This window comes from Physella acuta, unplaced genomic scaffold, assembly GCF_028476545.2.
Source record: "Physella acuta isolate Inbredline_101_S28 unplaced genomic scaffold, ASM2847654v3 ptg002059l, whole genome shotgun sequence".
Lineage (NCBI taxonomy): Eukaryota > Metazoa > Mollusca > Gastropoda > Physidae > Physella > Physella acuta.
In genome coordinates, this window is record NW_026733562.1 from 1 (window position 1) to 21,369 (window position 21,369).

General features: G+C 39.0%; 1 protein-coding gene across 1 annotated transcript in view; it reads left to right on the forward strand.

Annotated features, from left to right (window-relative positions):
- The first annotated feature begins 3,320 nt into the window (after positions 1-3,320).
- LOC131931931 (phospholipid transfer protein C2CD2L) overlaps positions 3,321-21,369 on the forward strand; it is a 41,151-nt gene continuing 23,102 nt past the window's right edge. The window contains exons 1-4 of the mRNA XM_059288764.1: positions 3,321-3,376; positions 16,447-16,699; positions 18,205-18,324; positions 20,649-20,753. Of these exons, the coding sequence (XP_059144747.1) occupies positions 3,321-3,376; positions 16,447-16,699; positions 18,205-18,324; positions 20,649-20,753 (534 nt within the window). The remainder of the gene's footprint in view (positions 3,377-16,446; positions 16,700-18,204; positions 18,325-20,648; positions 20,754-21,369) is intronic.

The following is a 21,369-nucleotide window of genomic DNA, read 5'->3' on the forward strand; positions in this document are numbered from 1 at the left end:
TTTGGCTTGAATAGGGGGTGGGGGTGGGTGAGCTGTTAGATGTCAGTGTATGTGGTTTTAATATTTGGCTTGAATAAGGGGGGGGGGGGGGGAGAGAGAGCTGTTACATGTCAGTATATCTAGTTTTAATATTTGGCTTGAACGTATAGGGGGGGTAGCTGTTAGATGTCAGTATATGTAGTTTTACTTTTTGGCTTGAATACAAGGGTGTGGGGGGGGGGGGGGGGTGAAAGTGTCAATATATGTGTTGATTTTATATTCCGTTTTAATATTTGGCTTGAAAGTATATGGGTGGGTTGGTGGTTGGCTGATGGTGTAGAGGGTCCTAGGTGTCTGTATATGTGTTGATGATACGGTAGTGTTAGTGTGTAGAGGTTTCGTTATAGGTGTTCTGGTGTTTAAGAAGGAGGTGTTTAGGTATTTTTTTTATGGATATGCCGTTAAAGATTAGTGCAACAAAGATTTGTTTAACAATAAAAGGGGACTATTTCTAATGTGTTGTTTACATTTTTGGTGTTATTTTAAGTACACGCGTTTGGGTAAAGTTTTATTTTACGGTTTTTAGGGTAGTTTTAAGTAAAGTTTTTGGAAAACAAACAATCCAATGATTAAAATTAAAGTTTAGAATTCATAAAAGTTAAGATTATGTCGCCACCTTTGACGTACTAGTTTGTCAATGACGTATTCCATGTGATGCGTACTTATCGACAAAGTTCCACAGGAAAACGCGAGGTATACAAGAGCACCAGCGAGTTACACATTACAGTGTTGGAAGCTAAATATAGATTGTGTAACTTCGGATACTTTGACACACCATAAGATAAAGACCGAAATTGTGTTAACTTTTTTTTTCAGCTGAGAGATATTCCTCATCTTTTACGTGTGTTAAGATATAGGCAGCTCAAAAAGATAAACAAAACGAAGATGCACCTAATTTTTTTATGAAGTTCGAGATCGAACGATATAGGCCTAAGTTTAAAACTTTAAACCATTCTGCGCATGACCGAATTTGTAATGCCAATAAAATTTCCGCCACCCAGCACAAGAGAGCTTTTCTTTTTATATTTTAAATGACTAAACATTTATTTAGAGCAAAAGAAAAACTTTATGATGCATGGGAGTTTTCATAGATATGTTTTCTTAACTGCCGGTACATCAGCGCGTGTTCTATATTTAGCCACGAGGTCGTTACCACTGTGTGTTGCGTCTTGGCACGTGAGCTCTGACGCGACTCACAGGTGAGCTCAAGCCCGGGTAACTGTCTACACGTGCTTTAACCCCCCCCCCCCCTTGTTTCATTCTGAACACGGTTGAATTTTTTTTTTCCTTTTTTTATTACTCTTTCTCTCTCTCTGCTTTTTCTCTCTGTTCGTACTTTAAGGTTGAAATATTTTTTGTGTGTGCATTGCTGATTTGGCGATGGTATGCTGACTTTGAGCTGAAGAGTTTGTCAGTTTCCCACACTAGCCCGTTATATGTGTGTGACAGTGAGAAAGGTGTGCTGAATTTGAGTTAAAGAGCGTGTTTGTCAGTTTTTTGTTTTGTTTTTTGCACTAAGCCATGTTGTATATATGTGTGTTTGTGTGTCAGTAATGCAGATATTCTGACTTTGAGCTGAAGAGCATGTTTGTCAGTTTTTTTGCACTAGCCCCTGTTGATGTATATGTGTGTGTGTGTGTGTGTGTGTGTGAGAGAGAGAGAGAGAGAGAGAGAGAGAGAGAGAGTGATGAATGTATCCTGATTTTGAGTTAAAGAGCTTATTTTTCAGTTTTTTATTTACACTAGCATCTGTTTTCCATGTGTGTGCGCGTGCGTGTGCGCATGTTTATATGTGTGTGCGTGTGTGTGTGCCTGCATGTGCGCGTGTGTGTATGCTATTACCGTGCTGTGGTTTTTCTCGATAGGTATGAGGTACCCGATGTGTGCCTTATCGTGTGATGGCTGTTTATTGAGGTAGTAGTGGAGAGGTGGGGATGGAGTTGGTATGGTTACCCACCGATTAGATCTTCTAGCCTGAGGGTTCGATTATTACTCATCCCCAGAGTTCTAATAGTGGTATGACAGCGCCAAGAAGAAAATATAATGCTAGTATTAAAAAAATCAGATAAAGCAGATGAACTCTACTTCATCTGCCCCATGTGTCTTGGGCACGAACGGGAAAAGATAAGATGATTTTGAAAGAATACATTAACGCAGCTCGATATGGTTTGGGAAAAAAAACAAGTCTATAAGCTTTTGTCATGAGAGCAGAATTCCTAATGCTGTTTCAGGTGTGTGTTGAGGACGGGGAATGGAGGGGAGGGGGGGTTGATACCCGAAGTTGTGTGAAATTGCACAATAGCTTTAGAAAAAAAGACATGTAGTAGCTAAATTGCTGATGCATGAATGATTCATGTTTTAAAATTTCTAGCTGCCTCCCTGTGTAGTATATATTGGGACTTCAGTCCTGTGACTTCATTTCTCAGTGCGTAACTCCAGTCATGTGTGTCTGACTCCAGTTCTTTGTGACTTCATTCCTATGTATGTGACTCTAGTCTTTTTGTGTGACTCCAGTCCTTAGTGGGTGACTCCAGTCCTATGTGGGTGGACTCCAGTCCTTAGTGGGTGACTCCAGTCTTATGTGTGTGACTCCAACCCAACAGTTTCACTTGCCCACACCTATAACCTTGTTGGTGTAGTTAAGCCTTCATTATTCTAAAATAGCTACGGTGTTTGCTCTTGAAAGTAATCCTAGGGGGTCGGCGTGGTCGAGTCGGTAAAGCTCATGGTTGCTAAACCGAAAAGTCTCGAGTTCGAACCCTCGGGCAGATGAGGCTCGTTAGCTGGGGACAGCCACTCTTCTAGGAGAGACAACTCCAAAATTAAACAACTGCTGCCTTGTAGTTTGTTCTTGGTTGGACAAAGGCTATGGAAGCAAATCCAAAAAGAAAAGCAGGCTGAAATCGGAGTCAATGGCCTCAATGGCGCAAAACCAGTTTGACACGTAACGCTTAATTGTGTTGGAGGCGTGGTCGAGTCGGCAAAAACGCTCATGGTTGATAAATTCGAACAAAGTCTCGAGTTCAAACCCACTGGCAGATAAATCTCGATCTCCTCAACACTAATAATTAAGAACGAAGAAGAAGAAGAAGAAGAAAGTAATCCATTTTGACATTGATCATAGGTGAAAAACGATTCTTTTTGCCCTAAAGTCCATAGATCAATACCAGTTATTGTTTCTTTCAGGCATTTCTCGGGGATGGTGGGGGGGGGGGTGGAGTTAGCTTCTATCTTTCCGGAAGTTTCAAGTGCCCCCCCCCCCCCCCCTTCCCCGGGAAAAAATGTCTAAACGATACCCAGATTCCATGGTGAAAAAGTATCTAGCTAAGCAGTTTGGGTAAGCCAGCATCAGTGTTTCAATCCCTTTCATACTTGCAGCACTTAAAGTATCGGGATATATCTTTTACCCTTTTCCCCCAACATTCCTTTTTTTCCCCAAACAGCACCGGCTCAAACCGGAAGTCAGCTGATGCTTGGCTAACGGGTATTTGAAGTGTTACACCTAAAAATAGTCTCAGTGAGATTTACCCTCTAACACCGAACCTTTGACGTCACTTACGTTTGAATATTTAATAGCCATTGGGCTGGTTGTTTTTTCTTTCTTTCTTTCTTTCTGAAAACAGCACAAATTATTTAAGTAGCTCTTCTTTACACGGAGATAAGCCAGGCCGTGCCGTGACGTCACAGGGTTATTTTTAAACCCTGAGCGTATTGTTATCGCGCGACTTTAGTCTAGCGCGTGCGGTTTACATTCCTTGTGGGCACCTTGTTTGCGTGTTTGTGAGTGTGTTCGCGTGCTGTGCGTGTGAGTTTTTTTGTGTGCATGTGTCTGAATGATTATTTTAGTGTGTGTGTTTTCACGTGTGTATATTTGCAAGAGTGTCTGTGTGTGTGTGTGTATTCGACTACCGGTGTGTCGGGAATAGCAGGATTGTCTCCAACACTTCTATCGCTCCTATCTGCCTGCATTTAGGTCTGTCTGCCCTTATGTCTGCCTGCCCTTCTGCCTACCTGCCTTATGTCTGCCTTCCCTGCTGTCTACCTGCCCTTTTGTCTGCCTGCATTTATGTCTGCCTGCCTGAATTTATGTCTGCCTTATTTATGTCTTACAGACTGTCTGCATTTGGTATCAAGTTCCATGACTGTAGTATTTAACTTCGATAAAACCGAAACAAAGACAACATTAATACAGATACCGACAAAAACCTTTTTAAAGCTAGTTTATCTCAATCGCTTTAGGCATGCTGTTAAGTTGTGTAATGCACGAAATTCGCTTGCTCGACAAAAAATTGGTAAAGTATACCTTTAGTACACGCCCAGGTTTACGGAAGAAAAGGCTGATTAGCTGTATTGAAATCGTTTCCGTCGAAAGGGTTTGTGTGAGGAATGGTTTGACGTGGTTTTAGTGATGACGTTTTAAGTGGGATTTGGGGAGGGACTGAATTTTTGGGTGGCATTTTGGTAACTGACAGCATTTTTGGTGGGATTGGGTGGAAAAACTGGCTTTTGGTGCGTTTCTTGAACAAAAGTTGTTTTTGGAAGCGTCGAGAGTCCGACTTTTTGGGTAGGACATTTGTGGAGGGACATTTTGGTGGCATTTGTTGAAAAATGGACCTCTTGGTTGGCATAAAGCTCAAATATATATAGTTTGAAAGATCTTAATCCTGGTTCATGTTGGTGGCAGGGATTTTAGTTCTTCACGAGAGCTACTGAGCGTCAAAAATACTTGTGTTTATCTGGTTCTCATTTTCCTCGAGAGGGCGTTTTATAAAAAGGTTTTTTTTAATGTGTTTTACCCACCGGCCCCACGCAGACCTTCAGAGGCGCTAAGAGCGAACTATCAATTTGTAACCCCCCCCCCCCCCCTTCCCCATTTATATGTAGTTATTCACGTCGGTAAAAAGCGCCCCCTCCCCTATTTATATGTAGTTATTCCCGTCAATTAAAAAAGTGCCCCCCCCCCCCCCCCCCATGTATATGTAGTTATTCACTTTGGTGTAAAAGCGCCCCCTCATCCCAAATTGGAGAGGTCAACGCGCTTTTCACTAGTCACTTTCTTATTTTATTTAGATGTAGAAAGCTGTTAAATAACTAAGGTCCGTACAGAACGTATATACTACACTACTGCACCCCAGAATGAGCTTTTTATTGTTGTTTTTTTCTACCCCGTTTATCCCCTCCCCCAAGGTTTCACACCCAGGATGGCCGCCCCAATCGCCTTCCCCTCTGCAACCCTTGTCAAAGATAATTCAGTGTGAACTAATTCTGAAACACGATGAAAATAAATATTCCGTTGTCACTACACTTATAAAAATCAGCAAAACTTAAATTAGACAGTGTAAATTATACGTCGTAGTTCCTGTTCTATATTGACAACCACACATGTGTTATCTATACGGAAACATCTTTATTAACAATGCCAATATCTAAAAGTTTACGCTGCGAAGTTCCAGAACTTCTAGTTCAAACTACTGCCGTATTTCTTCCAATTTCCTCTGCTTTAACCACGTTTCCAACACAGCGCGTTTCCCACAGTCATTAAAACTCAACCCCAAGACATTTTACCTTGTTCAAGCGAACAGTTTTCTCCCTTGGCTCGCGTCTTAACAAAGGGAGATAATAATGCTCATTAAGGAAAATCGAACTCGCTGGGCATGTTAAGAAATCGCCGCGTGAAGTATTCTATTCATTAGATCCAGTTATCTCTTTAAATCAAGTCCTTCGGTGGTTTATGGGGCGCTAAACGTAGTTTTTCCCATGGGAATTTTAAAAAAACATAAGTTAAATTTTATAAAAAGTTGTATGAATGTAATAAAACATTAGGGCTTCGTCAAAAAATAAATAAAATGGTAAATTAAGTGTGCGCGAATATATATATATATATATATATATATATATATATATATATATATATATATATATATATATATATATATATATATAAAACTGTGTGTGTTATAACTGTATTAAGTTCTTAAGTTAAACATAATATTAACTGGACGAGCCAAGTCTGAACCGAAAGAGAACACACGCGCGCACACACACACACACACACGTACTCACACACACACGCACCAAACGACGGCTTTTGTTTGAATGACTTCAGCCTAATGTCACATCTCTACAGGGCTTTTGTCAACGGTCTAGAAAAAATGGAGGTCACGAGTTGGGTTCTTGTTGACATGGAGGTCAACATGACATTTAATTTTATTACAATAAGCCCATTCTCCCTTATTAAAATTTGAATATTTTCTTTCTAAGCTGCAACTTTTAAAAAATGTCCCAATCAAATTTTCATTCGGCTAATTTATTTTTGCAGTGACTCTAAATTTAAATCAGGAACAAAAGAATGGTTAGATAGAACACGAGTTGTTTCCCTTAAATTTAGTTGTCTTCCCCTTGTGTTCTGGCGTCTCTGTTGGTTGTAAAGGGCAAGCGGAGAAATTGATTGGTGCTTGTTTTGTTTTTTTGTATGTTTGTATGTACGCAAGTGGAGAGGTGAATTACAGAGGGAAAATGGCAGGGATGATATCCTGGGAAGATATCCTGCTGTCTACTTAGTCCGGGTTGATTTGTACGACGGTGTTTGTGTCTGGAAAGGTTATTGTTGTTGTTGGTGAGTTGTGGAGTGGGTGTTCGCCGTCAATCTCGTTGTTTCACATTTAGTACCACCAGTTTTATTGTTGTTGTTTGTGAGTTGTTGATTGGGGTTCGCCGTCAATGTTGTTGTACAGATTTGGTACTACCAGGTTTCTTGTTGTTGGATGTGAGTTGTTGATTGGGGTTCGCCGTCAATGTCGTTGTGCAGATTTGGTACTACCAGGTTTCTTGTTGTTGGATGTGAGTTGTTGATTGGGGTTCGCCGTCAATGTCGTTGTACAGATGTGGTACCAACAGTTTAACAGTTTTCTTGTTGTTGGTGGCGTGTTGTTGAATGGGATTGGCTGTCGATGTTGTTGTACAGATTTGGTACCACCAGATTTCCTGTTGTTGTTGGTGTGTTGTTGAATGGGATTGGCTGTCGATTGTGTTGTACAGATGTAGTACCACCAGCTTTATGTTGTTGTTGGTGTGTTGTTGATTGGGGTTCGCCGTCAGCCTCACTGTATAGGTCTGGTACCACCCGTTTTGTTGTTGTTGGTGTGTTGTTGATTGGGGTTGGTCGTCAATCTCCTTGTACAGATGTGGTACCACCAGTTTTGTGGTTGTGGGTGTGAGTTGTTGATGGGGGTTCGCCGTAGGTCTCACTGTATAGGTCTGGTAACACCAGCGCACACAGCTGATGGCTGATATTCTGGCCCGGTCGGTATTCTATTTTTCTGTCGGCTGATATTCTGGGCCTACTGCTCTGTAATTCTGAACCTACTCTTATTCAGGCCCTTTTCGCCTCGACGCCATACATCGATTTTGTCTTTGATAGTTTATTTTTGAGATAAATCGTCCTTTGTCCGAACGTTGAACCATAAAAATTAAATTTCCCTTTTCGAACCTGACTGTCATAGGGCAAGCGAAGTAGAGTTCACCTGTTTCTGTGACCTCAGCATATTTATGAAGGGATAGTGTGGTTAGCACCATCCCCAGCCGACTTTACTTTCACTAACTTGAGTTAGGTACTTTTTAGAGCTGGGTGGACTCAGGGACTTTATACTGACTTGAACCCGGATTTGAACTCGAGACTTCACCTTTAAAACATGCAGTATCAATAAAATCAGGCACAGATGCCAACTGGTAAGTCTACAACAGTGAATATAAAAGAAGCGATATCACGGCTTTGTGACGAAACCGGAATCAAATATCCAAAATTCAACTAAATAGGTGAATTATTGTTATTGTTCATATTTTATATCTATATCTGAATGTGGATATAGTAACATACATAATTTACTGCTAAAAAAATTAGCTGGATAAAACAAAACAGTGAGACTCGTCACAGAGGTAATAAATTGAGAACCTGATGTGAAATCGTGTTGAATCAAGCATCAAACGAACGGATCTCATTAAAGTTAAATAATGAATAATTAATGAGAGTTAAAATAAATAAAATCTTTCTTTAAAATGATTTTTAAAAAATACCTCAATTACATTTTTCCATTTTATGGTTTGGTAATTAAAAAATTCATATTCTTTTTTTTCTTTCTAAAAGCAGAACTATCATTCAAGTTTAATTAGTGTACATTTCAATTTCTGAAAATTACAATTTGTAAACACATTTCTGGTCATGTCATTATTTGGAATACTATCCATATTAGAATTTGGATTGCTCATCACGTCATAAAAGTCATACTATGATTTAGGAAATACTATCCATGTTAAAATTCAGACCCTTTCAGTTCTTTTTATTTTTATTTTTTAAATTTATTTTTTATTAATCCTTTACCTTTACAATTTATAACCATGACGTAACCGGTTGAGCAGTAATCAAGCCTTGCATATATTTTACCTGCACAGTTGCAGTTCTTGGTAGAGCATTAAAATGTTTTCAAAGAAACTATTTTTGTTTTTCTTCAATGTATGCCGTAGGTTTTAATTACACCACCACCTGTTAATCCCGGCAACAGATGGGGTATTAAAAATTGATTATTGCAATTAATTTTTCATTTAAGTAATGAATTAATATATTGATATTGAAAACGCTTAACAATAAATGGAATATTTAAAATAAATAAAAACTTGTAAAAAAAAACCACGCAGCTTGTGCCGAATAAATTATGTTTTAGCACGCGATGTTTTTAAATTAAATTTTGCTTTTGAGTATGTGTTCTTGTGCGTCCGCACGAGTGTCATCATCACCTCCGGCTAAACATAGGTGGCGCTAGAGCTCTTTCACGCGGTAATTCTTGGTTTTAGTGAAGGCAGACCGATATTAAAATCAATCACTAACCGTGTCTTTGGATTGAACTAAAAAAAAATCTATCGATTTCATCGATCTAGTTCCCTCCCCCCCCTCTCCTCTTAATCTCATTTCATTTCCTTGTAGATTGCGAAATGATAATATTCTTAGTATTTTTTTTTACACACGGCTCTTACTGCTGACGTTAAGACTTAATGTCGGTCACTGGTGGCTACTCTTGTGCGTTTTCATATGGGCTGTGTACACTGCTGAAGTCACTACTGCCCTATACTGTGGTGTCCATGTTGTGTCCACTACTGCCCTCTGTTGCGGTGTCATCTGCTGTCCACTACTGCCCTACACTGTGTCTCCTGCTGTGTCCAACACTAGTATGGATAATTGCTTGATGCCTTGTATTGGGATTTGAGTAGGAGGTGGTGGGAGGGGGTGGTAACCATTAGTGATGTCACGAACCTTACAGGTAGTCCTGCCTTGATGTGTTACGTGAAAGGGGAGGAGGGGGGAGTATAAGTTTTACATCTACTTTTAGGTGCGTTTTAAAAAAAAATTATTACACGTGGGGGAGGGGGTGGGGTGTAAAATTTATGGTTTTAAGACATTCAAACATCAATAGCTGTATTTTATCGTAAGTTTCGTTACGTGTTCTTTTATGTGTAGTATAATGATAAGCGCGGTAATTTGAGTACCCTTAGATCGCTAGAAACCTATTGTTATGTATGTTGTTTGTTGTTTTGTTATAGATGTACTTGGGTTTTTAAAAGTATCTTCGTGTATGATATAAGACAAGCTTACCTGGGTATTGTCTGGTGCGTTTGTAGGTATGTTGTTAGGTAGGTGTATAAGGTCTTAGATGTATCGTGTTGTTGAGTAAAGCCTATTTTGTAGGTATTCTCAGGTGTGTTGATAGATGTTTGCTAATTATATGTAACGAGCCGACCCGCTGCGTATCATACGCCGCTATTTAGTTTTTTTTTTTCTACTTTTCAGTAATTTATAATTTGTGAATTCGACAGTACCAATGATGCCACTGAAAATATTTGCTTAAAAACACTAAACCCCCCTCCCCCCCCCCCCCCCCCCACGTGAAAGCAGCCTCCTCTTAGTTACTTCCTCTAAGTTTAAAATCGTTTCAAACTAAATTATCTGCCCCTAATAGCCGTCACCAAACCCGTCTCTGATTGTAAAATGTAAACAGCGTGACCACAGCTCACCAGACAATTTGGGGGTGGGGGTGGTAGTGATAGTGATAGAGAGAAAGAGAGGGGACTGCAAGGAGGCGCTTGCAGCTTGTTTTCTAACGGCTCCCAGAAGAGAATTATATATATAGATAGATTATGCTTTAGGTTTATCGTGTTTTAGATAAAGCCTACTTTCCTAGGTATTCTCAGGTATGTTATTAGGTGTATTGCTGATTGTAATTAGGCCTTGGGTGTATCATGTTGTTAGGTAAAACCTACTTTCGTAGGTATTCTCAGGTATGTTATTAGGTGTATTATTATGTATGTCTTTGCCGGCTGTTGAAAATGATATGACGACGTTTGCAAAGAGAAGAATGCCTCCACGAAGAAACGAATCTGTAGAAGAAACGAATGGAATTCGAGATAAAGGGAATTAAGATTATGATAAAAATCATAGTAATTAATGACGTGAATCATATTGCTGAATTCCACCACCCAACAGTCCACCCCCACCCCCATCAGTTCACCCCCACCCCCAACAGTCCATCCCCACCCCCATCAGTTCTCCCCACACCCCCATCAGTTCACCCCCATCCCCATCAGTTCACACCCCCCAACAGTTCACCCCCCACCCCATCAGTTCACCCCACCCCCCATCAGTTCACCCCAACCCCCATCAATTCACCCCACACCCCCATCAGTTCACCCCCACCCCCATCAGTTCACCCCCACCCCCACAGTTCACCCCCACCCCCATCAGTTCACCCCCCATCCCCATCAGTTCACCCCCACCCCCATCAGTTCAACCCCCACCCCCATCAGTTCACCCCCACCCCCATCAGTTCACACCCCACCCCCCACATGACGTGTCAAGATTTCCGCCCCTGATTCACGTGTGTCTAGCGTGAGTACGTCTATCTGCACACAGTACCTGCCGACATGCGTGCTGCTCGCGCTAAACGTGTGCCTGGTGCCTGGAGTCACCTATGACGTCTTGCTCTATCGGGGTCAAGGCAGGCACATTCTTGGCATAACGCAATCACAGGGAGTTTTCATTTATTTTAACAAAATAACTCGGACAGTATGTGCCTCCTTGGTCTGGGGAATTAGTTTATATTGAACATTCACGGGCAATAAGTATTTGTCTACATGTTTTTTTTAAATTTTTTCCCCCACCCCCTTTTTTTTTCCTTTACGAAATTCACCCCCGCCCCCTTTCTAGCGTAGCAGACCCCTGCAAAATGTTTTTTCTCGGCCATAACAAACAATAAAACAATACTTATCTAGTATATCTTTTATTTTGACACAACTTGTTTTAAATCAGAGGTATTAGTAAGAGGTTGGGGGGGGGGGGGTAAGGACACTGCACTAATCTGGATATTGACTGATGTTTTTTTTTATTACTTGTACTGCTGTATCCCTATTGAGATAAATAAGTGTGTTTGTAATATATATATATATATATATATATATATATATATATATATATATATATATATATATATATATATATATATATATAATATATATATATATATATATATATATATATGTTCTTAATTATTTTTGTGACCCAAGTAAAATCACCCATAACAGGAAAATAAAATATCTGCCTACAATGTTTACTGAAGTTCTATTAAGGGATTGTCCATATATGACGTCACCCTGGTCAGGGGGGAAGTGGGGGGTCGTAATTTTGTCACGAGGGGGGGGGGGGGGGGGGGGGGGGGTTACAAGGGTATTGTCTGGTACAGATAGTTTGTCGTCGCACTTTGCATTTTATAAAACTAATGTTTGAAAACGAATTTTAGCCGTTATTTGGTGTTTTAGGAAACTGTTTTAATAAATTGCAATAGAAATTGATAAAGACCGAGATCAGTCAGTATTTTAGAAAAAAATATCCATGTTTTAAAAAATTCAACATCAATTTTGATTTCGAAGAAAGGGGGTTTGTATGCTGAGATGTGACGTCATTTTTAGGGGCGTCTGGCTTTTTGTGACGATGTGTAATGGCATACTTCAAATACAGTTGGACTTTTTTTTTTCTACCTGTACGACTGTAACTAATATCAAAAGGCCAATACCATTGGACTGTTGGTGTTAAATTATAAATTTCTTTTTCTGCAGCGTACAAAAAAGTTCTAGCCTTTTGTTGTTGAACAGCCGCTGAATTACTTAACACTAACTTGACAGGCATAAGCTACACACAGACACAAAAATAAACTACCCAGCTCCTTGTATTACAACGGTGTAAGATATTTTTTTAGTGAACGTACCTTAGTATGGCTGACGTCACTGAAGTAATGACGGCTATAAGCTCATGTGTCTAATGAAGGGGTTCTCAAAATGTGTTTTTTTTTTTACCTTATTATAGAGCAAATAGGAATTGTGTTGAATAGAGGGGTTCTCAAAATATGAGAGTGTATCTTATTAAGTTATGGAGCGTGGAGGAATATTGTTAATAGGGAGGTTCTCAAAATATATGGATGTGTGCATCTTATTGTTGCATGGAAGAACACCGTGGCTCTCAAAATATTGGGTTTGTCTTATTTTTAAGGAGAATGTAGGAACAGTGTTGAATAGTGGGTTTCTCATTATATGGGATATTTTTACCTTATTATGGAGTATGGAGGAACAGTTTTAATAGAAAGGTTCTCAAAATATATTGGTGTGTGCATCGTATTATGGAGGTTGGAGAAGCAGTGTAGGATAAAGCATGCAGGGAACGGCGTGGTAGGGTTATAGAGCTTACGCCTGCTAGCTCAAAAGTCTCGAGTTCGAATCCCGAGCTCGAGTCTGTAGGACGTCCATGAGTCCACCCAGTCTTGATGTGTACCTGACTCACGTAAGGGAAACAAAGTCCGCTGGGCATTGTGCTGACCAAATTATCCCCTGTATTCCGAGCCCATTGAAACAGATGAACTCTACTTCATCCGCCTCATGTGTCTTGCGCACGAACAGGAAAAGAAGAGGATGATGATTGTAAAATATTGGATATTATCAATACAGTTGTGCTTATAGGAACTATGAAAATAATCCCCTCGAGGACCACTGGACTAATGAATTTATAATGGTGGAAATGGGGGACGGCGGGGGTTTGTACATTCTCGTGAGATTTCCAGGTGTAATCGCTGATATGTTCACACGTAACATAGAGGTGTGATGTAAGAGAATACACCTCCCCCGCCCCCCCCCCCCCAATCTATCATCCCTACCGGTATGCACAACACACAGGCATTACGCACAGGTTACGAAAATGTAATGTGTAAAACAGAATCCATTTTGTTTCTCCTTTTGTGAAGAGTTGCTGAAGCGTTGGGGTAGAAGAAGAGTGTACCTGTGATGTTGCTTCCTTTCTGTGGCGTGGTCCTCACCCTGTTGCGTGATGGCTCATAGGCATGTCCGTATATACCTACATATATAAAGAGAGTGATATATATATATATATATATATATATATATATATATATATATATATATATATATATATATATATATATACACACATAGATATCCCTTCCCTGTTCTAACTCTACAAAAATGTTCACAACAAGGCTTTATAGTTTTGTTTTCCTTAACATTTTTAAGGACTGTGAAATTACAGTGAAATTACAGTGTTTGTAATAATGGTGACAGATATTACCACGAAATCATTTCGACATAATGCCTTGGTGGATTTACAACACAAAGGTGTATAAATCTATTAAAAAATTGAGTTAGAACAGCATGGTTCTAGGGCATATTATATATTCTTTTATGTTCTTTGAATATTCTTCCTACCCTTACTATAGGGCTGGTAAGTAGGTCACCAACCAGTTCTACGGCTCAATAAAACTTGCAAGAGCCTTAGAACTGGTTGGTGACCTACTTACCAGCCCTATACTATTATGTCCGTCCGACGACACCACCCCTCCCCTCCCCAACGCTTGAGACGTCAAAGATCGGAACACGCCTATGTTGAATAGAGTCTAACGAGCCTGTCGCAATAGGTTGCCTGACCAGCCGTAATGTTCAGCTTATAGATTTTTGGTGTCTAACTTTCGACTACTGTTTAGTCCGTGAGGTCAACTATTGATGCCGAGTGTTGGCTTGTGAATGTCCATGTTAATGTCTAACCTTTGACCTTTAATGCTTTAGCGTTTGATACCTCGAGTTTAGAGTTCTGCTAGCTCAGTTGGTGTTAATGACATCGAGATGCTAACATTTATTTTATCACATCTCGATTCCAGTCCACATTTTATGACTAGGCTGATACTTACAGCTGATGAATTTTCCCACATCATGACGTGAGTCACGTGACATTTGTATACATCTAAAAGGTCAAGGTTTCTCAGGCCATTATCTAAAAACAAAACAAAAACAAAAAAACAAACATTTTACTCTTGTTTATTATTCTAAACGCATGTCCCACTAAAAAAAAGCGGGGTCAAATTTTCATTTTTTTTCGCCTGAATTTTTAAAAGTCACGCATGTTTTTTTTTTTAAAACTAATGTTTTCCATTTTCCGAACAAATTCAGACCAAACTCTAAAAACGCCTGAAAAAAAAAAAAAATTGACGTCAGTTTAATCGACCGTGATTCCATTGTCTGTCGATGGTATCGTTTCAGTAATGCTATTTTTAAGTTGATGCGGGTATCGATATTCGATAGTACCGGTTACGATGTGGCTCAGTAGTCGCTGTGGTATCGAGTAACGTGGTGTGTAATGGTATCCTTAACTCTTGGCGATATGTGACATCACGCACGTAACGGCGTGACACTACGATGTTGAGCTGATGGCGGGGGGGGGGGGGGGGGGGGGGGGGGGTAACAAAATGTGACATTATGTTCTATGCCATACAACTTTAAATTAATAAAAATAGGGTATTATTTCTTAGAGTTATGGTTCCTTTATGTTAAGAATGGGGGTGGGGGGGGGGGGGGGAAGTTGCTGCAACAGTTTATAAGGTTAAAATTTTCTGGACAGCACTAGCCACTCCCCCCCTTCCCCCCAACTTTGCAGTTTATTAGACCTCCGTTAAATTAATGTTCTGGTGATTTAACTTTTATTCTCACATTCAAGATACAAGTCTGGTTAAAAATAAAACAGTCGAAAGGGAAATGAGTTCATTTTTTTAAATAAAACTGAGACTTGGCTTTTGTGTTGGTTGGGGCCTTAGGCGTTTGCCTATCAAGCCCACAGGTAATGTCGGCACTGGAGTAAAATTAACTTGCCCTTAAAAAAAACACTGTTTTGTGTAAAATGCATTACCTTATTTGTTTCTCAATCCCTTTCCAGTTTATTGTTCTGCACGTTTGTGGAGGTGGTGTGTATGTATGTTGTGTGGGGGTGGGGGGGGGGGGGAGTCGATATTGTATTCAAACAGCTGCCAGTTAGTTACAGACATCCCATTACAATTACGTAACCCCAAACAGCTATTCTATATTTAGTTTCATGTGTAAATGTAGGGTATCAAACAATCAATACCTGTATCTATTATTAGTTTTTTTTTCCCTTCTCCCTTGTCAGCTTGTTCCATACTAAGAGCTTCAGGCTTCAATGTGTTGTCGATTTATTCACTTGTATGTGGCATTGTATGTCAGTAATTTTTTTTTGTAGGTTTGTAATGTAAGATTATAGCTGTTGGTATATCTTATGTTGGTATGCAATATAAGATTGTTAGTGAATAATATACTAGCCTGTAATGTAAGATTAGTCTAATCTTGTGTTGGTCTGTAATGTGAGATTGCTAGTATTTATTAGTTTTATTTGATGCAAGTCAGTCGTGTAATACAAAAGTTTGAAGAAGTATAAATTTGAGAAGAGCATACATTTTTTTAAACATGTTCAAAGTTTTTCTTACAATGACCCCCCCCCCCCCCCCCACCCCTCCTTCACACACACACATACTATTCCTGCTAAAACACAGAATCATAATTAATAATTATGATGAAATTGATTGGGGAAAGAAGGTTGAAGGTTTCTAATGGGCATAAAAATTACTACTTTTAACACAAAGATTGCTTCATTGGCTTTGATATTTTCAGGATATGTTTGCTGGGTTGTTGTTTTTTTTTTAATTATAGACCCAGATTTACATTTTAGGTGTAGGCTTCAAAACAATGGTACACTTACTCCATTTATTCACTGTGCATGGGCCTTAAAACCTGTTTTTTTTTTTTTTTTACCTGATCCACCGTTCATTGTGTTGAGGGTTTAGTAGTTCCAGGGCTCATTATGTTGAGGATTTAGTAGATACAGGGTTCAAGTCCATGGTTGTACATTTATAATACTCTACTAATTATGTTCAAACAGACCCTGATTTCGATTACTTTGATATACCCAGTGCTTATATATTCAGGGTTCATGCCTGTAACTATCCCATGATTCCCCCACAGGGTCCAAGTTTTGATATACAGTTCTTATATATTCAGGGTTCATGCCTGCAACTGTCCCATCATTCCCCCACAGGGTCCAGTCCAGTCCAAGTTTGATATACCCAGTGCTTATATATTCAGGGTTCATGCCTGTAACTGTCCCATCATTCTCCCACAGGGTCCAGTCCAGTCCAAGTTTGAACGCATCCAGTCAGGAAGTCTCCCTCCAAAGGTCACCCATGTGTCTTGTGAGGCCTCCCCCCAGGACAGATTTGTGAGTATTTTCCAGATTTCATAAGTCAACTTTTTTTTTGGGTGGGTGGTGAAAACCAAATTAGCCAAAATGCTTACTCAACTCTTTGAGTCATAACTATATACTAAATTAGGTTTAGAAATAAGCATTTCATCACCCTCCCCCCATGTCCTTTAAAATTAGTGAATAACTAAGCTACATTTTTTTTAATAACTAGGGTTAAATTTGTGTTAGTTAATAGTATAAAATAATACCACTTGGTTTAGAGGTAAAAGAATTAAGACTTAGCGATTCATTGGGAAGATGAAGTAGAGTTCATATGTTTCTTGTCCTTGGCATATGAAGGGAAGTGGTCAGCACTTTGCCCAGCTGCCTTTACTTTCCCAAACGTGAGTTAGGTACTCATCAGGGATGTGCCACTGACTTGGACCTGGATTCAAACTTGAGACTGTCGGGTTAGCAGCCTAGCGTTCTATCCCTTAGGCCATGCCATCCCTATTGGTTTAGAGTTAGAGCACATAATATTTTACCAGAAAGTCTGAAGTCTGGAAGAATAAAAATAGCTAGGCATTGTGTTGAACACACTTGACACTTAGGCTAATTTCACAGATGAACTCTTTTTCATTAGCCCTAAGAACTTTTCAGGCCTATAAGTGGAACTCTAAAGAGATGGCAGAAATAAAAATCTGATTAATTTAGTTTTATGATGGAGAATATGGGAAAACTAAAAATTGAATTCATTGATTTTTGCAGGAAAATAGAATTTTAAGGAAAATTTAGGCAGAAATGTGCCTGAGTGCTACCTTTTCAGTTTTCAAAACAAAGTCTTAGTTTGTAGCACACAGAAGGGGAGGGAATTAGGTAAATTAGTGACTGATGAAAGGCTGCCTAATTTAGTCAAGTGCCACTGAAGGGCAAGGTCATGTGGCCTGCCTTAAACTCATCTTTTGGTTCAGTTTCTCCTTTTTTTCTCATCTGTTTGGTGGAGAAAAAAGAAAATAGGGGTGGGGGGTCACTTTTCCACTTGCAAAGTTTAGCCTATCTCTTCCAGGTTTTATTTCTGCTAGAAGTTATATTGTTGGTTTGCTGTGTTATTTTTAACATAGTGTGTTCGCTATTTAGATCATCCAAAATATTTCATGTGATCATCTATGCTGTATTTAACATTGTGGTATATAAATGTGTTTGATCTTGTTTAAGTAGCATATCCATATTTGTTCCGTAGATCATCCATGTTGTTTTATAATATCCATATTTCTTCTGTAGATCATCCATGTTGTTTAACATTGTAGCATATCCATATTTCTTCTGTAGATCATCCATGTTGTTAAAGTAGAATATCCATATTTGTTCCATAGATTATCCATGCTGTTCAATGCTTTAGCATATCCATATTTCTTCTGTAGATCATCCATTGTAGCATATCCATATTTCTTGTGTAGATCATCCATTGTAGCATATCCATATTTCTTCTGTAGATCATACATGTTGTTTAACATTGTAGCATATCCATATTTGTTCCATAGATTATCCATGCCAGACTGGAGACCAGGGACCTGTCATTCCTGGTCTTTGCCAGCCAACAGACACATGAAGGGGTCAAGCTGACCAACTGTACCGCTAGCGTCCTGCGTCTGAAGGGAACGGTAAGCTTTAAATAAATTCTAGCTGCTGGCGTTTGTTGGTGTTGTGAGTCATATATATGTATGCATGTATGTAGGTGTGTCTACATGCAGGATTAGACTGGGCCATAGGAGACAGTGGGTAAAATCTATTGTGGGCTGTCTGCACATCGGGGCGGTTGGCAGTTAGGCACTATGCTGTAATAGGCCTAGGTCAGGGGTCGGCAACCTTTTGAGATGGAAGAGCCAAAATTTACAATTTTCAATATTTCCCATTTTCAAAGAGCCACAAACATTTTTCTTATTTTATTAGGAATAGGTAAATAAATTTGATTTATTATTTAAAATAAATAACTTTAAATATGAAATAATATTTATTCATATGAAAACATACACTTGTTTCGCCAGAATAATGAAATTAGTAAACAAAAAGTGAAAATATAGGACTACTATCCCAATCCACTATAGAAGCAGTAAACTTTTTTTTTTCCTTTCTTCACTGACTCCACCGGCTTAGAAGGTGTCTCCCATTAGCCAGGAAGGCCTCAACACGGCAACCTCCAGCCAACTGGCTTGGATATTTGTTTGATTACCGCGTCTCTGTCGCTTCTGTCATTTGGTTCTCATCAGGCTTATCTTCCACCCCACTGAACGCAGGGTAAACTCGTACCCCACCGTCAAGTACCCGGCTCAACAGTAGGAAGCTAATTAATAAAAAAGCTACGTCACTTACGTCAAATTAATGATTACTGACGGATAGGGAAATGCATTCTGAATAAAATAACATTCCACATTGAACGATATTCGAAAATGTCGGCACTTGGGCAGTGGCAAGCATGGAATAGTCGCCACGGGGCTGGCCACAACACAGATGTGGGGCTGGGCCTGGTGCCCAAGCGGCTGTCCGTATACTTTCTAGTGCACATATTCGCACTGTTCTCTAATGAGTTTTTTCTTCTGTTTAAACTTATGTTTCTTTAAAGTATAATTTTTACTTTCTCGTATATACTAAGTATAGAGAAAGTCTTGTAATCGTGCAAAAAAAAAAAATCGAGATTTTTACAAATCTCGACGTTTTACACCTCACTGATACAGAAAAACATAATTTTGCAATCTTGTCCGTATGTCTGTGTGTGTGTCTGTCAGTGTGTAAACATGATAACTTGAGTACCGTTACAGCTAGGTTGATGAAATTTCATATATAAGTATTTTATCAAAATCGTAGATCCGTATCAGCTTTTGAGCGATTTCCAATAACCGGAATTGTGACTTTTTCTACTTTGAATTTTTCAAAAGCCTATAACTTGAGTTCTATTTCAGATAGATAAATGAAATTGCACAAGTAAGTAAAAGATCTAATTCTCTACCTTCTATCAAATTTTAAGTAATTTCCATTGACCGGAAGTACTAATTTACGCTATTTCCGATTTCTCAAAAAACGCATGTAAATTTATAAAGTACTAATAATATTGCGCACTATTATGCACATTTTGTTTTGGCGTTCGCTTGGTGCGCAATTGTTTTTTCTGTGAGATTCTATTCTATTTTTAAAAGTTTAAGTAATTAAAAATCATGTCTATATTCCAAGTTATATAAGAATATTCGAGAAAGTTTAGGGGAGATCACTCCCGGTTTATTTGTTATGAGTTTTGAAACTAAAATAATAAAACTATTAATATTTGTGCAAGGAGCAGGAGAGCCGCATCTTGACATCAAAAGAGCCGCATGCGGCCTGCGAGCCGCAGGTTGCCAACCCCTGGCCTAGGTCTATTAGTGCTTTAATTTTTTAAAAAAGTGTTTGTTAAGATAAACTAGCCCCAGCTCTAGGTATATTTTTTCCATGTAACCATTTCGCAAATTTCATGGCCATTATTTCCTTTTTTTCATGCCAATTAACATAAAACTCATGCACAATGAAAATTTAAGTCAGACAGGCCACTTTTTTCCTGGCCACTTGGACACAGCTATTTCACCCTTGTCTGTGTGTATACATCCATACATACATACAAAACTACATACATGCTTACACATGTACTTGCTCAAGAATATGTCTGAATAAAATAGATAAACTTAACTTCTATAATTCACATACACATTCACACATGCTAGTTAAACACTTATTGAGCTATCCATTACGAGCCTGTAACAAATACAATCTGTTAATGGGGAGAGAACCTGATAAATCTTCCCCTTATCTGCACAACAAATGTCTCAATAGACAACATCAACACTTCCATTATGAGTTTGTAACAAATACAATCTGTAAAATGGGGAGACTGCCTTCCCCTTATCTGCACAACAAATGTCTCAATAGACAACATAAAAACACTATTGGCTTTTGTTTCCAGCTGAGGATCCAATCCTACCGGGAAGGCGCTGACGTCAAGATGAGCTTCAACTTTGAGGGAAAGCCAGAAATTAAAGTTGAGGTCAAACCTCTCAACCCGTATCAGGTAGGTGACAACTTTGTTACTGGTCAATACCAAGCCTATACATTCTTAAACATTGTTGTATTCATGGTACCAAGTTGGTCAAACACTTTGTTACTGGTCAATACCAAGCCTATACATTCTTAAACATTGTTGTATTCATGGTACCAAGTTGGTCAAACACTTTGTTACTGGTCAATACCAAAACTATACATTCTTAAACATTGTTATATTTATAGTACCCATAACCAAGCCTATACATTTTTAAACATTGCTGTATTCATGGTTTATAAATATCATGGTGTTTTATATGTGGTTAGCACACATCACATTTTTGTCTGTCCATTATATATGTGGTTAACACACATCACATTTCTGATGGTCGATAATCATACCATATGTGTTAGGTTCATACTCACCCCATACTTGATGTCTGTCATAGTAAATGTCTGTAATTGTGGTCTATATTTATAAGATTGCTGGTAGTCCATAACCCCCCCTCCCACTAATTAATTTTTCTTTGGTCTACTGACATTACAGTTGGCCATAATCATTAATTTGTGGTCCATGTTTATATGATGTCTGGTATAATTACCATATAAAGTGATCAAAAATATTTCATTTCTTGTGGTCTGTTATT